Source organism: Melanotaenia boesemani, chromosome 6 (assembly GCF_017639745.1).
Source record: "Melanotaenia boesemani isolate fMelBoe1 chromosome 6, fMelBoe1.pri, whole genome shotgun sequence".
In the NCBI taxonomy this organism is placed as follows: Eukaryota; Metazoa; Chordata; class Actinopteri; order Atheriniformes; family Melanotaeniidae; genus Melanotaenia; species Melanotaenia boesemani.
Window position 1 is genome coordinate 12,270,399 of NC_055687.1, and position 20,491 is coordinate 12,290,889.

Sequence of the window (20,491 nt, forward strand, 5' to 3'; positions counted from 1 at the left end):
TTTGGTGTTTGTGTGTGTGTTTTTTTTTTTTTTTTTTTTTCTTAAGTGAGGGGCTTTAAATGAGAAAAGTGAGCAGCAGTTTAAGAGCTGGATTTCCTTGTTAGTGGTGAGATTATTTATTATACTGGGTTCCACAGTCTGACTTCTTTAATGGGTTAAAGGGGAGGAGAAAAAAAAGGCTAATGGTTTTGGAGTCTAAGACAGCTGGCTGCCAAGGCTTGCAGGGGGGTGGGGGTGCACTCTCAGTCTCATTCTTCTTCTCTCTCTGCCACTGTCAAGCCAACAACACCTCAAGCATCTAGTCCCTCACATGAAGGAGCAATAATTTCTAGCCCGTCCCCTCGACTCTCCCCCTCTGAAGAGATTTGTGCCTGTTAGTCGCCCAAGGAAAAAGAGCAAAAGCGCGAGACTGACTAATTTGGTTTTTGCTGCACCTGGGAGTTTGTCAAAATCAAATAACAGTCGAATATTTTTCTCACCATGTAATGTGGTGAATTAGCCATCACCCCCTGCTGCACTCAGTGCTTTGAAGTAAAGCTCAAAATTTCCCCTGACACGATAAAAACAAAGGTGTCACTTCCACCAGTTAGACAAAACATTGCATTCACTGTTATGTAAAGTGATTAACACGCTTCCTCTTGCCGCAGTGCAATGTTTTGCTGTGAAAACCTGCATCGTAGCATTCATGTTCACTTCTAAAGCATTTTCTCAGGCCAATCAGACATTCTCTGATGAGAGCCCTCCCTACAATGCACAGGGACCAAATCATTTCTTGTTAATGCCCCAGTACCAAATACCAGTCTTGATACCCTAAGATAGTCATAGGTGGCACAAGAAGAGCTATATAACAATATGGAGATGATTGATTAGTTTAATTCATGTCTCGAGCCCAGAGATATATATTTGCACACCCAGGCTGCGCATCTTCACTTGCCGCCAACCTCAACATTCCTCCCTGCAAGTGTTAGAGGTGACAACCTGTAGTTTCTTTGGGCTGGGCCCAGCCAAGCCCAATGCATTGGCTATGGTTGCTTTTGCTCCAGGAGGATGCTCCGGTTTCCCGTTTCCAGCGATGTACCTCTTACATTTTGGTGTTTTTAATCAAGTTCTTTGAAACAATACAGCTTTCAGGATAGTGGAAGTACTCAAACCATTCCACCACTTTAAATAGGCAATTCATTGTTTATTGACTATTATAGAGGGTGAAAGGAGTTTTTTTAGGGTAATGGGGCTCAAACTTAGGATAAGATAAGGAGCTTGAGAATCTGGGATTATCTAGGAATATAACTGTTGCTCATCCTCATTAAAAGAAGTCAGCTAAGGTTTATGGACTTCTGATTAGGATGCGTCCTGCCGACCTTCCATTGGAGGTTTTTCAAGCATTCCCTACTGGGACAAGACCTTGGGAAACTCCACAACACACTGGAAGAATGATATATTAAGATTGGCTTGGGAACACCTAGAATCCCTCAGAAGGAGCTGGAACGTGGCGCTAAGGAGAGAAATGTCATTGAGTACATGCATGGATAGTTTGATGGGTGACTAGATTTTTGTCTGGGTGTATTTACCTATTTTGCATCTGTACAAAAAACAAGAAAAAAAAACACAAAAAAACTGCTTATCTATTATATTTACTGAGTAACACAGTATTAGAAAAAAACAAAAAAAAACATGATCCATTTTACTTGATTAAAGATGCTTTATTAGGGATTTTTTCAGTAATTCATTATCATCATGTGCTGACTTACTCTGTTGTAGTTGACTGTTTCATTCTTTTCAATACAGGTCTAATTACCACAATATTGATTTTTACCACATCGCTCAGCATTGTATGTCATTATTCAAAAGTAGAATTGATTAGTGCTTTATTTGCTGTCATCTGCATATTGGCCTTCCCCATGCTCTTAAATTACATTTGCCATAAGCTTGTTTGTCAGCTGCATGCTGCCGTATCTTAAATAGTAAACCATAAATCTGTAGGCTGAGTCACCTTGCATTTGATTTAAAGTGACCTTTGGTTTCACCCTTTATGTAATTAGATGGGCTGGTGAGTGAAGGGGAGTTCCTAGACATTACAGAGATCAAGAGGCAGCAGGCCGAGGACTATGAATGCATCACTAACAACGGTGTAGCTCCACCTGACCAGCGCAAGGTCAAAGTCACAGTGAACTGTAAGTACCCCTCTGTGTGCAGGACACAGTAGCCCAGTGGTGATAATTCACCTCAACCTGATATGCATAATTATGTATTAATAATGCATGTAAATGCTGTACATGCATTATTATGTATATATTTTAATTTAGTTCTCTGCAGGCGTTTTTTCAACCTTGTGTGCAAACCTGGTCAGACCTGATTTGGCTCCTCAGTGAAAGCTGGTGTATACTAATTACTGAATCCCTTGTTTCTCTGTTTGTTTATCCTTTTTAATTCCTCATTTTCTCTGCCAGATTCTCCCATGATCACAGACATGAAAAACATGCCAGCCCATTTGGGGAAGACAGCCATCTTGCGTTGTGAAGCAATGGCGGTCCCACCAGCCTCCTTTGAGTGGTACAGAGATGACCACCGGTGAGCCAACAAACAAATTCATTGTTACTTTGTTAGATTATGTTAAACTATGGCAGCCTGTTTTCATGGCATTTTATCTCATTTTTAACCTGTATTTTTAAGCAGTTATGGAGCTTTTTTGATCTCAGTTTTTCTCTGAATTATTAAGCTTTTGGAACAATATTCATTAGTGGGGGCTGCTGTGCCTTTAAAAATATTAAAAATGCATAAGTACTGTTTGAGCTTTAACAGCACCACACAAGTCCCAATTTAAAATATATTGTAAACAATGCTGTTTGATTAACTATTTATTTGGGGAAATTGTGGTGATCCTGGTGGCAAAATGTCCACAGACAGCAGTACCCAACAGTATCCAATTATCAAATTTTAAAAAGCTCATTTGTATGCCCTGTATATGGAAATTAAATTACTGTATGATGATGTGTAGTATGGTTAAAATTTACTATATGGGTCTCTGTTCCTACATTTTAAAGGATATAATTGTTATGTTGTGTTATTTATCTTTTTTTGTCAACTTTTTTCTCTTTTTCCTCTCTCCTATGCTTCTGCACCAACACTGCTGCTACCCAGGCCGGTAGAGAATGACAACACCTTGAGGATCAAAAACGAGAAAACTCGCTCGCTGTTGTTGTTCACCAATGTGACGGAGAAGCACTTTGGCAACTATACTTGCTTTGCCTCGAACCGTCTGGGTGTTTCCAACGTCAGCATGCTGCTGTTTCGTAAGTCATCACAGGGCTCACTGTGTTCAGGGAAACAACACTGCAGTATACACGTGTATGCAAACACAGGATCTCACAAACGCACTTATATTTTATCTCGTGTGACTATCAAGAGTTGTAACAGACAGGACGCTTTACTTCAAAAAGATATGCAATGTCACAGTTTTAACGTCCTCACCCGGTCTGATTTTGATCTGCACACTGCACAGTAATTTCTCAGCTTTCCCCTCCCTCCTTTTTCCCATTTTCTTTATTCTCCGCCCCATTAAAGCTTTGCTTGCCCATATTTCAGCTTTTTTTTTCTCTTTTGAGCATTCACACTCTCACCCTCCATCTCACTTCCACACACACGCCTGCCTTCACACTGTTGCTCTGTCCTGTTTCCTAGGAAGTTTTCATTTCTCTCAGAGCTCAGTTCACATTAACCATCCCCAATGAGCAATTTTCTACCCTTTCATTTCCCGTAACCCTCCTTACACCCCCCCTTTAGTGCATTTGGCATTACCATCTTAAGTGAGTCCTTCATCTATCCCCTTTCTTCTTTCATTCTTTTCCCCATTATCTTGGCCAGTCTCCCTTCAATGACTCATTCCTCCGTCAGACCCATATATCTTCCTACTTTTTTTTTCCCACCACTGCTGCCACTTCTGTCAGCCTATCTCTCCATCATCTGTCCTTCTGCCTCCTCTTTCCCTACTAATCTTCCCCTGCCATCATTACAACACAACAAACCTCTTTTTGTCCTGGACCGGGCATAGAAAATCGGACCATAATCACATACTTTTGCTGTATTTCTATTCACATGCTGTTCCTCATGGTCATTGCCCCTCCTGACTTTATTTTCTCGCTTTTGTACCTCTTTGTTCACCATTTTAAAGGTGCCATATGTAGCATTTTAACATCAGCAACCCAGTATCAAAGTAGGCATATTATTGCAATTACCCTCTATCAATGAGTCCATTACTAAGACCACTAGTAGTCCGTACCAGCTTTTACTTTACACTGATACTCTACAGTGTAAGGCACCTAGTTCAATGTTTTTAATTCGAGTAACTGCAATACTTCACAAAACAGGAATATAGAAGATTAATTAAGGTTCTCACAGCTGCTCTTTCAAGCATTGTCCATTGCACTGTCTCAAAGAATATATTGTTGATTATATCATGCAAAGTCATAGCTCTTATTTTGCTTCCTGGACAGATACATTTACATTTTAATGTTAACCAGTTCAGGCTGTGATTACACATAAAGACTGAGAATACTGAAAGTCCACCTTGTCTACAACATAAAGTTATTGTATAAGAGAAAAAAAAAAATCAGTGTCATGCTTATGCTTATTATTATTGGTTTTTGTTTCTGCATGGGCTTTGTATAATCAGCAGTCAAATTTACACACACACTCAACAATACACTTAATGAGGCTATTTTATCAATTTAGTAGATCCAAGCCTTTTAAGATCTAATTGGAGATTATAATTGATTGCAGTTTATATCATCAGTTGGAGTAGCCATAAATACAAGTGATTTTGAGGTGTTGCCACTTTGCCAATCAAATGAAGAAGTTTAGAGGAAATAAGTTTAGGGGGTTAGAAACACCTCAAGAGCCACTAAGGCAGTTAGTGGTTAGAGGCACATTTGGTAGCCTTTTTCTCAAAATAAGCATCTTCTATCTGGTTAGCTGTTTGATTCTGACCACATTTACAATGAAAAACAATATTGCATAAAAGGCTGAAGAAGGAGGACTAACTCGGAACTCTTTAACAGAACCATTAACTCAATAGTTTAGACATGTTTCAAAAGGACAAAGGTCCAAACACAAAACAGGGGATTTACTGTATGTAGTTAACATTGAGCCCTTGTGTTTACCTTCTCCAAAAGTACAGTTTCTAGGCTGATTTTAAAGTTAGGACACTGCAATGATATAACACAACCTTATTTTAACTTTTACAATTCTGCCCAAACGAGCGGTCAAAACTCAAACTCTGCCAGAAACTTGTTCGAAGCTGCCAAGAATTCTTGTCAAAATGTACCTTGCCAAGGGACATGGAATAAAATGTGTGAGTTATGTTTACAATTTGGACTCTGCTTACAGAAATAACAGTGTGGTTGTTTCAGAAAAGCTCCAAATTTATGAAAAAATAGCTAAAAGTCGTGATTTTTAAAATTATATTCTCTCTGCCTTTAGAAACTAGAAAACACATTTCAGCCCATTTTTTTCAGCCGCACTCATGAATAGTCTGCTCAAGCAGCTTCGTGAGTCACCACTACAAAAAGTTTGTCCCAGTTTTGTTAATCACTGTTTTACTGCCCTGAGGAGACATTTTCATTATACATTACATTACTTGCAGCACATTTTTTTCCAGTTTGGGTCAATACTTGGAAATATTTTCAGTACTTCCTGTTCCTGTGTTTGCAGCTTTTTGGTGTAACATCTATTTACCTGCAGCTTTAGTGGATTCCCTAAGCTCTTATGAACATCTTATCACTATTAAGACATGTCTATAGCAAAATTCTTAATAACTTCTTGTATATAATAATATGAATCCTTCTTTGGGTTAACACAGTGGTTCTCAAATATTTTCTACCGTGCCCCCCTTTGTAGGATTAACCCCCATCCCCTTTTATATCTTACTATAACTATATAACTTATAACTATATAACTTAATATACTCATAACATCACAGACGTGAGGGAGATGTAAAGAAACGCATTTACTGTTAAACGAAGAGCAAGATATCTGCCCTCTTTCATCCCAGTTACCTGTATCTCCATATCTCTTCTTCTTCTTCTTGACTGATTAATTTTGACATGTGTCAAAAGTGTTTGATACGTAAAAATGACAATTCTGAATAAAAGCTTCTTATGGCTTTGTAGCATGAAAATTGAGCATATTCAGGTTAATAGGTTTAAAATTAGATACATCCTTCTCATCAGCTGTGTCAAACACAGATGCAACCAAGTAATATAAAATTACCGTTACACTTCATCATTAATATTATGACATTTTACACACATGGGAAACTATTCATATTTAAACAAAACATTGGTCCTTTATAGCTTTACTGGTTTTTGCAATTTTATGTTGTTTTATGCAAATCCTCCACTGTACAGCAGTGGTTACCTGCTTATTGACTAACCCTTATCAGTCAATCAGTCACTCAAACTTAATTTAAAAAGTATTTCTGTACAAAAAAAATTGCATTACAAAGTGCTTTACATTTAAAACAACAACAAAAATCTTATACCTAAAAGTCCTACAGACCACAAACTATTAAGTCAAACCCACATGCACATACATGACATACACCCACTCATACACATAACCACACCAGTCGTGGCACCAGGACAGGGCGGGCAGTTGATCGCTGTGGGTGGGCTCCATTTATCAAATGAATTTTGACTTTATAAGACAACAAATTTCAATTTAATAATTCAGTTTTTGACCAGTGTCAAAGCAGATTAGGTGTAGAATACAAAAAAACAACTTTTGCCAACACTAAAAATGTCAGATCCAGCAGATATCAGAAGTAAAAGGTCAGATTTAACAGAAAATAGAACATTTAATTTATGAATGACAAAATCAGACTTCAGAATTAAATGACGGACTGTCCAAGGTCGAGTTCAGTTGATCAAAAAACCTAAACAGCGACACTGTGAAATGTTCTGATCCATATATCGAATTTGACACACTCTGCACAACGCAGATGCTTTCATCATGCTCTAGCTCCTCAACAAACTTCCACATCCCAGTCAACCTACTACACTTAGTAAGGACAAGTCATAATGAGTATAATCCAGCTGCAGGCAATGCTCCAGAGGAAGAGGAGAAGACAGGACACATGTACCTGTGGTTGCTATGGTTACTAGATTGCTAGGTCTTGTCACATTGCTGGAATCAACCAAACTGCTGGAAGTGGTTGATTCTTGCTGCGTGATACCTGACACATGTTCTTCACGTTGTCATTGGATCAGTCTGCTACCACTTCACTGAAGCAACTTTGCACCAAATATTGGGATAACTCAAAGAATGCATTGTGTTCTTTAGGTTATCGCAGGATTTGGTGAATACGCACACATAGATAAATATACAGACACACAGAACTTGGAAACAGCTCAAGAGATAAGTTTTCTCAATGCAAAAAAGCACATATGGGAACTGATTCTACTTTTGATAATCTAATACCACCACAAAAAACTGTTAAAGCCCCAGTGTGTAAGAATTACTCCCATCTAGTGGTGCGGTAATATAATGGAAGCAGCGCTCTGGAACCTCACCATTTAAGCACATTATTACAACTACGGAAATGGCGGAGAATCATAAATGTGAAGATGTAAACATCTTGCATCAGTTCAAGTGTCCCAGGTGATGAGGTACAGTTTGTTTGTTTGATTTTTGGGGGTTTTTTATGGCAATAAGTTACAAGCATACCCTCCATGTATTTGGTACCAAGCTACTACTAATAGCTAATGTTATCGTGTGAAATCGTTTTTCGTAACTTGCAGATTTAGAACCATCTGATGAAGGGAGAGGAATAAGAAGATAAAGAGGGAGAGGAAATCGGTATGACTTCTGTGAAGACTAAAAGCTAAAAACTGTTGCAACAGAGCTTTTCTACTGCAGGCTAAATAACAAATTAGCAGTTTCTGCCATTTTTTATAGCAAGTAACAGTTAAATGATCTGACTTAAATGGGAGGATAAAGTAGTTGCTGGACTACCCTGCCCTGTTTCTTTTTTTTTTTTTTTTAACTTGTCCTGTCCAGCATCATGGCAAGCAAAATGATAATCTGGTTGCTGTATCATGCTGAACAAATTTGCTCTGCCAAGGGGAGGCCTATGGGTAAGGCTCCTCTTGATAATGTGATTAATTAATTTATTTATTTGCTTTGAATCACCGAATCTATGTAATCTTGCTGGACCTGACCGGAGGGGACAGAAAAAGATGGAAAATAGCAAAAAGAGCAAAAGAAGAAAGGAGACAAAAAGATCACAGACAGAAGGCAACGACCCTTCAATCCACACCATCACCAGACAACAAACTGTTACACCTGTACATCAACACACCAGAAAATTTCCTACAACTTTTACAAAAGCAAAAACACACACACAGAAAAAACTAGTCATTAAGAGTTAAGAGCACCAACCCAAGCCACCCCACCATGAAGACGACTCCAGCCCCACCCAAAGGGCGGCAGAGGAGAGCCCCAGCAAGAGCCCCCCACGGTCCCGGGGCACAGGTCCCAGTGGGCCAAGATCAGTAGCCGCCGGCCCCGCAGCAGAGTTAATTGCCATATTAATGTCACCCAAGTCACCTAGTAGACATGGTGCGGAGATTGTAGAAATATTACATTTAAACCATGTTGACATGTCCACACATACCTGAAGCCAGAACCTGCGAACAGGTGTGCAGGACCACAAGGCATGGAGATAGTTGTCAGGTGTGTTTTCATTGCAGTGTGGGCAGATGTTTGATTGTGACAGTCCCATCCTGAACATCCTTTGTCCTGTATAATGAGTTCTATGCAGAATTTTAAATTGTATTAGTTGCATATTTGAATTCTTAGTCATTTTAAAGGTGTTTAAACATATTTGTGACCATTTATCTTTATTAAAGGTACTGGATAAGTCACCCTCCCATTTTGAAGTTGGAAGACAGATTGAGTCTTCTAGTTTGGATAATAGTCTATATGTTTTTGATAATAGCTTTGGGGCATTGAGATTCATGAATTCTGCCACCCTAATAGGTAGCTGTAAGTTTAATTGATTAATGGTATATTTTTTACATATAATAGATTTAAGCTGGTGATATTCTAAAAATGTTTTGCTACTGATTCCATATTGTGAAGTGAGAATATTAAATGACAAGAAGTTTCCATTTTCTATTATATGTTCTAACTGTTTTATTCCTTTATTTTTCCATTGAGTAAAATTGCTAAGCTTTTTGTTTTGCAGGATGTCAGGGTTGTTCCAGAGGGGTGTAAACTTACGTGGAAAAAGTGAGGATTTGGTTATTTTTAGAAAATCCCACCAAGCCACTAAAGAGGAACTGATATTGATGCTTTTAAAACACTGATGTGTTTTGATGGTTGAGCTGATGAATGGCAGGTCAGAGATAAATCCTCACACAGTGCTTGCTCTACAGCTAACCATGATTCATCCAGACTGCTAGGTTTAAGCCATTTGGAGATATACTGCAGCTTGTTAGTTAAGAAAACATGATTAAAGTTGGGTAGCTCCAATCCGCCTCTATCTTTAGTCTGTTGTAAAGTTTTTAGACTGATACGTGATGGCTTATTTTTCCATAAAAATTTAGATATATGTGAGTCCAGTGACTTAAACCAGCTGGAGGATGGTTTAGTGGATATCATTGAAAACAGGTAGTTTACTTTAGATAGAACCATCATTTTACCTGTGGCAACCCTCCCCATGAGTGATATGGGTAAGTGCCTCCACGGTGAGAGATCATCCTCTATTGCTTTAAGTAGCTGGACATAATTTAGCTTTGTTAGTTCTGATAACCTGGGGGAAATGTTTATGCCTAGATATCTAATGTTTCCAGACTGTATTGTAGTATTGGGTGTGTTTTGTAGGTCACAGTTGATGGGCATAATAATAGTCTTAGACCAGTTAATAGAGTAGTCAGATATTGATGAGAATGTGTTAATAAGTGTGATTGTCTGGGGGAGAGATGTCGGTGAGTTCTGGAGGAAAAGTAACCCTGCCCTGTTTCTAACATAACGCCAAAATAAACTTCACCTTCAGATTGAATTAACTTACCTATCCAGCAGAAAGCCTGCAACCTCCACGTCAGTTTTAAAGTCCTTCTTCTTCATCAACTGCCTCCATCTGGTAAATGCTCCACCAATGTACACTCTCGTTTGCTCCCAGTAATTATTTCTTTTTCTGTATTTGGCTATTTTTTCCTCCGTTCAAATAAATTAAGATAAATTGTAATATGTTCAATGTTAGACAACACCAACGAGTAAATTTTTAACTTCCACCAGTGGATAAATATATTCTTATTTTGTATGTGTTTGTTTTTTTGTTGTTTTTTTTTTTTTTTCTTTTTTTTGTATTACAAGTTTTACTTTTAAAGAATTTGTGCAAATTTACAAATTTTTCTCAATATTTGAAAAAGGCAGGCTCAGAATTTACGTTATATTTAGCAAAAGTGATAAAATCAGAAGACACATGAAGAACAGTCAAATTTTCAAAGTGAGCCACCGTGGTGAGTTAAAAATTTGCAACTTTTATGACTTAAAATTGTAAATATCTCTCTGAAACCCACATGTACAGTATGCCACGATAATCAAAAAGACGGAAAAAGGTTTAAAACATGTAATGTCTCACCTTAAAATGTATCCAAACAGTTGTATTTTCCTGTTTGATCTTAACATTGCTCTCCCCCTCTGCTTTCTGTTTTTTCTCTCCAGGACCGGGTGCCCTTCAGGGGCGAGGGGCTGGTTTACATGCAGGAATGAGCATTTGTGCATGGGTTTCCCTCTCTGCTGTTCTTCTGCTAAAGGTGTAATGATCGTGCTTCGTTTGGAATCGTCCTTAAACATCCCTGAGAGTCCGACTTCTCCTTTCGTTCCCTCTCTGCCCCACTACAGAAGGAAAAAGGAAATTAAATTCTTTAATTATGAACCCATCACTGTGAACTGAAAGAATATGCATTATTCCTGGAGCCATTGAATCATTGCATCAAACACATGACTCCCTAGCCCCTCTCCAAAACCTTTGCACCCTCAATTAAATTTTGAGGTCAGTCATTGTTGATATCCTTTTTTCTATTTCTCCCTTACAAATTGTCTTTTTTTGTTTTTTGTTTTATTAAAATTTTTTTGTTTCATGTTTCCCAGATTGCCTTGCAGATTTGTCTGACTTGGTACTCCCCCCCCCCCTTCACCTTGTTTCCTCATTATTACCACTGGGCTTATGCTAACAGAGAGTGTATATTAATGATGATTGTGTTGGTGATCAATGAGAAAATAGATAATCTAACAACTGAATGGTCATTTATGTAAGATACTACACCGACTATTGAGTGACCTACAGTGTTTGCCTTATGGAAATTATACATGAAATCACAATATTTTGTGGGTATTTATGAATAGTGATAATGTGGTACAGGCGATCATGTGACCTGTTGAAAATAGTCCATCTGGTGGGCATGTGAAGTGTCACCCTTTGATCACACACACACCAACTGACACACATGTATGGCTTTTTTAGTTTAACTGTGTAGCAGTGAACCTGCTATGAATGATGTCAAAATGTATAAAAAGAAAAAACAAAACAGGTGGGTGGTGATGGCGTCGATCTTATCTACCACTGTATGTAATTTTGGGGGAGTTTATACTAAGGTGTCGCATGTAGACTCCCTCACTACCCGAGCCTTTTTAGCCCCCTCTGTTCAAAGTGCTCTGTCTAGTCCCCCTTTGCATTGCTGTAGTGTTCTCAGCTGTGTCACACCCCTACCCCGCTCCCCGTGCTCTTCTTCCCCCAGTGTAAATATATGCAGTTCAGAGGCCACGGCGGTGACTTCAAGTTGCTTCACGCCGAACAACATCCCCACAAAGCCTCCACTACGCTCCAGCCTTCTGAAGCAGGAAGAGACTGTCCACTGACAACAACATCTTCTGTTTCAAAGCTGCAGCTCCATCCTCTTTGTCGCTTGTTGATAGCATGTACTGGTTAGAGATGTTCCTATTGTGAGTCCATACACTCCCTCCTTCCCTCACTCCCTGCACTGTGTCTGTTTGACTCTGCAAGATTACCTGCTTTTACTTTTTTGGTGTTAATAATACTACTGATGATGATGATGATGTTAATAAGTATTTGAATAACTATGAATAGTAATTACATGTGAGAAAAAAAAATGAACAAAATCCTGATGGTAAAGAGACGTACGTGGGAAAAATAGTTTTTTTGTACTTTACTCACACATTGAACAACTTCAATGAAAAAATAACAAAAAACAAAAAATGGTGTAAAGTTTTCGAAGTGATGTGCTCTATTTTGCCATGACAAGCTTTTTAAAAACATATTTGAAACTCTTTGAGGGATCATTTCATTTGAGTCCAGAAGCGGTGACTGGTGATGTAATTTATCATTTACAACAGTTTATGTATTTGACTGTCTTTGTCACGCTGTTAACTGCGTCAAACACACATTTACAGCACATTTGTCCACTTGTCACAGTGCATCCTCTCCAACCAGCTAGATAAATGATTTGGATCCATGTTAGTTTCTGGTCGTGTCTGTGAGTCGGTTCTTGTTCGGCCGGACCACGGGGAGATAAAGATGTAATTAGCCATTACCTGCGGTTGGCTAAGTGATGGAGCCCAGGCTCCACCTGTCCTTCCCACCGCTCAGTTATGCCCCCCATAAATCAAGCTCAATCCTACCACTGACAGGAATCCTCTTCAAGGACAACCTCGCCTCGGTGCGGCAGTACTCCCTCCAGTGCGTACCTGTGACATGCAGGCACGGGCACTACAAAACCTCCCATGGCACAATTATTCAGCCACTTCTTCTCCACAGCACAAACAGAGGGAGGAAAGCCTGTATTTCAACACCTCCTCTAGAACACTGTCCCACTCAGATGCAGCGACTATATGCAAACATGCCATAACAAGCCTGCATGGAGGGATGAGTACACCCCGACTGAACCATGTCTACTTCGACCTGAAAGGGAATAAATGTCTGAATGTGTTGTATTCTTTTGAATTTTGTTTCAAACCAGCAATAACCCCTCATTTTACTGTGCAAGAGATATCAGTCATGGTTAATGCTGTGGTGTAATATCTGAAATTATCTGCCATTAACAAGCTCATATCAAATAAGCCTGTTGTATTCTTCTTGTGCACAGACCACTGAAATGATGGTGATGCTCTGTTAAAATGGCTCTTTGTACTACAATACATGTTGTATCAAAGAAGTCTAGCTTTCTGGAATGAATTTGGATGATCTGTGTGACAAAACTCCCATGATGCATGAACCTTGTTTGTTCCCAAAACAGCAATGGATGCCATATGAAGCACAAGAGCAGGTCGTTTGGTCTGTGCTATTGTTTTTCTTTTGTCTCCAATCACATTTCCATCCTTTCAATATCTCTATCATTCCTGTATTTTCTTTTTCTTTGTCACTCAAAAACTGCTTGTTCCATGTCAACATCCCACTGGATTTATCAGTGGCATATAACATCTGTATGTACATAATATGTCCTTGATGAAGTTAAAAAAAATATAAAAAAAAAAAAACAAATGAAGGAAAGAAAGTAACATACTGTCATGTTTGTTAGTGTGGGTTAGAAAATAGCATGTCAGTATAATTGTGTATGGGTGGATTTTGAAAAAAAAATTAATTTGTTGTGTTCAGGTTTTCCAGTAAAAAGTCTGAAGGGAGAGGAACTTGAGCAATTTAACCTGAAAAGGTGGAGTGGTTTTAGCAGAATGTGAGCATTTGTACCAACTATGTGTATTTTAATATAACATTTTTTCAGAGGTAGTTATGCAGGTAGAGTACTGTGCAAGTTTAAAGATCCGGTAAAAGAGAAACGTAAAGTTTCTTTTAAAATGCAGTTCTCCTGAGAACACTGGTGCACATTATCTTGGCATTTAGCCTCTGTCAATGCTAATTCTAAGGTTAAGGAGGCGACAGCATTCCTTGCATGACTCTCTGTTCTCCTTGTTGCTAATGTTACTACTTAACAACTTTTACGGCAGCTGCAATTATGTTTTGATAAAACAATCTAAACAGCTAAAGTAAGAGCCTTTGCACAGTGCTGTATATGAGTCACACTTGTGGTACAACAGAAAGACTACAGAGTGTCGGCAAGAAGGCAACAGCTACCCCCGGGTGTACAATTTTAGGGTAGATGAGGTTCCTGCTGAGAGAGCGCCTGGTCCAACGAGCCTGTGGGAGGATACCCTGACAATACAAATCCAAAATCTGAAAGCCAGAGGGAGATGGGATGACACTAACCAGACATTGAACTCTCCACTTAGAGGAAAAAGACAGACAGGCGCTCATATTGCATTTCCAAACTTGAGCACTGTGGTCTTCCCTAAGGGAAGGTGTTGCACACACTATTTATGTCTTCACCATGTAATGTGAATATCATTAACATAGCCTTCATCACAAACACAGGCTGGCCTATTTCAAGTGTGTAAATAACACCCCAATTGGGGTTCAATGAGTTTACAATGATATAAACAAGATGATTCCTAATTGCATGCGGTGCACCCTGATGAGAAAGTGTTGATTGGCTCCTGTAGCTAAAGGTTATGATGATCTGTTTACAGAATTTTTGTTAGCAACATGCCATGAGATTTGTTTAGAGTTCACGGATTTAATGCCAGCAAATGTATAGTATTGCACTTAAATGGCTGCACTTTCCTTAGTTTTGTATTTTGGTAAGATTAGGATAAGAAGTCTTAAATTATTAGTTGCATTTTCATATCACTTTCTGTTAATATATCTTTTGTGATATTAAATGTTTTAAGATCAGGGAGAGGACAGTTCTTGTACCAAGAAGTGTCATTTAGTTGAGCTCTTTCGGGTGCAAGGAAAGGTACTAAACTGAAGAGCTGCAGTAAAAGAGTCCAGTTATTAATTTTGCTTTAACATAAAGATTTTAGAAAAGCAAATTAACAATAAGCTCATTCAGATAAGGTGTGAATGTATTTCTTTGTTTGTTTGATGTCAGTAGGCTCAAACTGTAATCTTTCTTACAACACCTTCCCTGCTTAGAACAGGAAGGGACAGACTTTCAATTCAGAAGGCAATGGTTAATCAATACATTCGACTGAATGGCTTTGGAATAGAGCAATTTCTCCCCAGCCTCAGAATCTGGATTGATCAGGTGTCTATGAAGCAGCCTTAGAACAGAGAGCATAATTCATCATGCCTGATACAAGACACTCCTAATTGCACATTGATTTTAAGCCCTTCTCTGCAACTATTTGGGCAAGCTGTAATGTCAGCTCAGTAAACTATGTGTTCAGAGCCATGACTCAGATCCAGGGAATGAAGAATTAATCATTTGTCTTTTCAAGTCGATCCAGGCTGGTATTTGTTGTTTGTTTTGCAACTAAATACACTGTTAAAAGTGTTAAAATTGCATGTGCAATTTAGTGGGTGTAATATTTTCAATAATATATCAGTAAAGACGGATTTAACTTGGAGACTAAGCAGTTGCCAGTGTCATAGCTATTGTTAAAGGGGCTTATATCCTGGCATATATAAGCATAAAGGGTACGTGCGCCGCACAATAATATTAAATTGTACGTAACAGATTAAGTTTTATTTATGAGAAATTGCAGATGTTTCACCACCAGAGTCAGTATACCAAAAGGATATGATACACTAGAGTGACAATTACATATGTGATTATTATTATTCCAAATCCCCTGCTCATGTCCTTTATTGCAAAGCATGCCTAATTCCCATATATTATCCTAATTATCCATTGTTTACCAACTATCTACAGGCTCATTTAGCTCTCATGGGCAAAGTCAGTGTTGCAAACGTATTAAGTTCCAGTGCTGATTCATTACCAAAGCTAATGTATGCATTGGTTTACAGCATGCTAAACAGCATTATGATGAGGCAGATCTTCATGACATTAGCACTGAATCATAGATAGATAGATAGATAGATAGATAGATAGATAGATAGATAGATAGATAGATAGATAGATAGATAGATAGATAGATAGATAGATAGATAGATAGATAGATAGATAGATAGATAGATAGACAAAACCTCAGCTTGCTTCAAAGATGTTGGCCCACAGAACCGCAGGTCTCAACCTTTTATTCACTGCAGCCACAGATGGTGTCCTGTCAATCAAATACCCCTCTAAGAACAGGAGCGTCTGCCTAATTAACAGCTTGCTGCACTCCACCAGCTGAGCAACAGCAACATTCACACAGACCCGGCAACACAAAGGACACATCTCGCCCACCATGTCTCCCCTAGTCATTAAGTCGCCCACCGATCACATCTCCAACATAGAAAAAGCCCATTACTTGGCCTCTGTGAATTACTATCCCACGCTTAGCATTTTCCTTGTCAATCAACCGATGAATAAATATTGGTTGTGGTGCTGAGAACTGACAGGGAAAAAGTTGGATGTCTTTCACAAGTGACAGCCTCAACTGGTGTTTTTGTGCTGATTAATATTGTAGTCATGAGACAGAAGGGATGCCAGACTGAGGTGAAGTCGCAGATGCAGCAGTGTTGTGTAAGCTGCACTGGAAGCTGGGATACGTGACAGGATATGTTATAGGGACTGGTCAGAGGCTGCGTGCTGCAGGAGGAAAAATAGCTGCTGGGTGCAGAAATGGAAAATGTCTCATTTGGAAACTAATACCAGACTTTACTAAAAGAGATTCACAGTGTACAATTGCAGGAATGAGCTGACTTTGGTTAATGTTGAATGTGGAGCCCATCTCTCTCTCTCTTCTTACTCTTTTTCTGCTTTTTCTCTCTCTGAACACACACACACACACTTATTCTTCTTTGGAATTGCCATCTTCCGTTTCTTTTTGTAGATAATCTGTAAAAATGCTCTCCAACCCCTTAGTGCTGCAGGTCTGTTCACTCTGCTGTCGTTATTATAAATAGTGTGTGTGTGAATATGATTGTGGGTACTCCAGTGTGCATTACGCTCAACCATGAGCAGTTCAAGGAGCCTCAAGTGTAAGCAGTAAGTGTGCATCTGTGTGTTTATATGTGTATTCTCTGATTTTCCACAGGGCAGGTTGTGTGGTTCATTCGTAACACACAGCTGGATTACAGGCATTTATTATAGACATTTATATATGTCTTGAGATTTTATCAATGTAACCACAGAAAACAGAATAAAAGCAAGAAAGCATTTGTCTTCCACCATGACAGATGTTCTGTGCGGTCAACTGATGATTGTACTTCCTTTAATACATTTAGTTGCTGAATTTGTTTTTCTTTGTATTTTTTATTTTTATTTAATTTCATTTCAGTGTTGTCCTTTTTTTTCAAAATCCATGAAGTGGAGTTAAACTGATATCAAGTGGAGGGAGTCAAAAAAATAAAACTGTTTTGTTTTTAACAGAACTTATTGTGTGTGGTTTGTTGCTGAAAGCACAGCTGTGGCGAGAAAAGAGTTGAGGTCAGGTGATTGGTTCCCCTTTGTTTTGGTTCCTGCTGAGTAAATAGCCCGAGCGTTTGTTGTTTGCACATTTGTCTGTTTTTTTCCATAATATTTACCATAATGTCTGCTATATCTGTCAAATGGAGGGTTTTGCTGTCATGAGGACTTTCCTCTTCTTGTCAGAGCCAAACATCTGTGTCTTCTCATCTTTAAAGTTAAACACACCTGCACATAATTAGTCATAAATGATCAAATTCGTTCAAACTGTCTTTGGGAGCAAATATTATCCAATTAATTATGAATACACAATTTAAACAGTAATGATGTTGTCAAAATCTGTCTAGATAGGGAACTCTTCTAAAATTATTAAATAAAAATCTCACATGAACGATCATGTTAATAACAGCTCTGCTGATAACTGGACAAAGTTACAAAAAAGGATGAAAAAACTTATAAATAGGAGCAGTATTAATGTTGGATAAATAGTCAGTATAGAGTTTGAATTAGCTCATGGTACTTAAGTACTGCTAGAGGGTAGATGCAGTGAATGTATTTATCCATCCATCCATCAATCCTCTACTGGCAGCTGAGAGCATTTTATTGTTATTTAACTCTGTATCTACTTTTTCTTCCAGTGTGTTATTCTACAGTCAATCATGGTATAGCTGATATCTTTAAGCAGCTTACCAGCATATGCTATTATCCAGATTTTATTTAAAGTAGGGTAGTAAAATATTCTGCTTTGATTTTATTTAAAATACCCACAACTACTAATCTTAAAACTGTACAAAGCTAAGATCGACGTAGGTAGTGAGAGTTAAATTTTATGTCAAATTATTTGCCATGATAAAACTCAAGGCTGTACAATGACTTTGTTCATCATTCTGTGAATAAGGCTCCTCACATACTGTATATATGCTAGATGCAGCTATCACTTTGGCTAGTACTGTATGTCACCATGTTGTAGTTGCTAACAGATCCCTCCTGCACTACATGACATGAATGGATTCAGATGACCCCACCAGTTTCCATTATAGCCCTGACACCACACAGAAGCTGGTGTTCTACAGATTCGTAGAAATACCCAGCCATACCATTGAATTTGATCAATAAGTATCTTGTAACAAATAAAAAACATCTTGTAGACATGTTGACAAAGTCAAACACCTGACTTTTAGGCTTTAAAATTCTAACACCGAAGTTAAATCTACCCTAAATCAAGTTTGCTCAGTAAATCCATTTCCACCTCTAAAACTGGCAAAGAAACCACTGAACACATGGATGTAAAAGATAATGTCTGTGAGTGTGGGTGGTGTATGTTGTTAGTGTGTGAAATGTAAAATGTGTTTGTAATAATGCAATGTTTTCCACATCATATTATGAAATGTCTGTCTCACAGTATCACTAAACATTACAAATGGGTCACAACTGTTCCTGTTTTTTTTTTTGTTTTTTGTTTTTTTTTTAGTTATTAGACCTGTAAGAACCAAAGTAATGTCCCTTTAAATAACTGCAATTATAGTGTCTCTTAGAGTGACACTTCTCATTTCCATTAAGCAAATGAAATTTCTTTCAATTAAATTTGTAAACAGAGGACTTTTTCATCAAGTTCAAACTCCAAAGTTCCTTTTTCTAGTTTTGATGATGAGAATTTCACCTAACATTTCTCCCCTCAAAGGGCACATATTTGAATTCATTATACAGTAGCTCATTAGAGCATGCAGGACATTTATATTCAGTTCTAGCACAAAAAAAAAAAAAAAAAAAAAACAAAGACAAAAAAAACTCAACCAACCCAAGTCAAAACAAGAGTTTGGGGATTTATCAGCACATTCTGCAAGTATTCTGAACAGGAAGAACTAACTTTCCATGTTTTTGCTTGAATATTGTGTGATATCTTTTTACTTGTATGAAGTTTCTTTTACATGTCATGGTTTATTGTTTTTACTCCCTTTCTGAAAATTCTAAAAATAATTTTAATGCTCTATTAAAGTTTCATCCTTGCTAAAAAAGGGAAATAGAGAAGTCTACAATTACAATAGCCCTATTGCACTGTTGTTCCATCAGCATGCACAAAGTCCCCCTGATTGTCTGCAAAAATACAGAGTTTCTTTCATTTCATCACTTACAAATTCAGGTCTGTGCTGAAAGATGACCTATTAAAAGGATTTAATCTCAGACTACAGTGTGTGTGTTAAGCTGATCACTGTAATGCTTAGCAAACTTCAGACAAAAGAGTTCTAGAGAATGTGTGTCATTATTATAAGTAGTCACAGTACTTCCAGTTTTAAGGGTTTATGTTTAATAATATGTTTAAAATTTCTTTTTTTTCTCTTTCTCTCTTCCTTTTGCCAAATTTCAACTCCTGGAAAACAATCTTTAATTCCCATATTAAAGTATAACTGTAAAAAATGCTATATTTGACAGTTTTGTACATTTCACAAAGCAATAAACAGCATACTTCTGCCAATATATTTTTTTAAATCTAATCAGTGAGTCAGTCAATGTCAACTCACCTAAACCTCTAAGAACATCTTACAGATTTTCTCCAAAAAAAGTTCGTCTCATGCTTTTGTATAGTTAATGTACCTTTACACAATCAAAAAGTATATGTTTAATTAACCATTAAACTAACATTTAAAAACCGCAAATCTACATCATTAGTTGAGCTTTGATTTCCTGAGATTCCACCTTAAAGTTAATTTCCATTTTTTTGTGGTTCTGCCTTTAAGCCACTCCAAGCACAATTTTTCTCTTGAAATTTAAACTAACAAAAAGGTTATTTGCAACAAAACAGTTGAAGTTTAGTCTTTGTTGTTAATTGTTAATTACTGAAAGAAGAAAAAAAAGCTCAGCTCAATATGTCCATTTTCAATTTTGCTATAGTTTATTTATTTATTAATATAAAAAAACTAAGCCACAGAACTTGCTAAACAAAGCCTTGGAAAACATTTAGTGAATGATATATCTTGAGACGGCCTTGTTATGAATTGGAAATGTACAAATAAAGTGGGATTTAATTCTTATACAGAACCACATTCTGTGTTATATAACTATTAATA

General features: G+C 37.7%; 1 protein-coding gene across 2 annotated transcripts in view; it reads left to right on the forward strand.

Moving 5' to 3' along the window:
- Nucleotides 1–19,607, forward strand: part of iglon5 (IgLON family member 5) — a 137,281-nt gene extending 117,674 nt beyond the window's left edge. For both annotated transcript variants that reach the window (XM_041988009.1, XM_041988008.1), the window contains exons 5-8: nucleotides 2,040–2,171; nucleotides 2,448–2,568; nucleotides 3,139–3,290; nucleotides 10,723–19,607. In XM_041988009.1, coding sequence (XP_041843943.1) covers nucleotides 2,040–2,171; nucleotides 2,448–2,568; nucleotides 3,139–3,290; nucleotides 10,723–10,820 — 503 coding nt within the window. In that variant the 3' untranslated portion in view covers nucleotides 10,821–19,607. The remainder of the gene's footprint in view (nucleotides 1–2,039; nucleotides 2,172–2,447; nucleotides 2,569–3,138; nucleotides 3,291–10,722) is intronic.
- The last annotated feature ends 884 nt before the right edge of the window (nucleotides 19,608–20,491 follow it).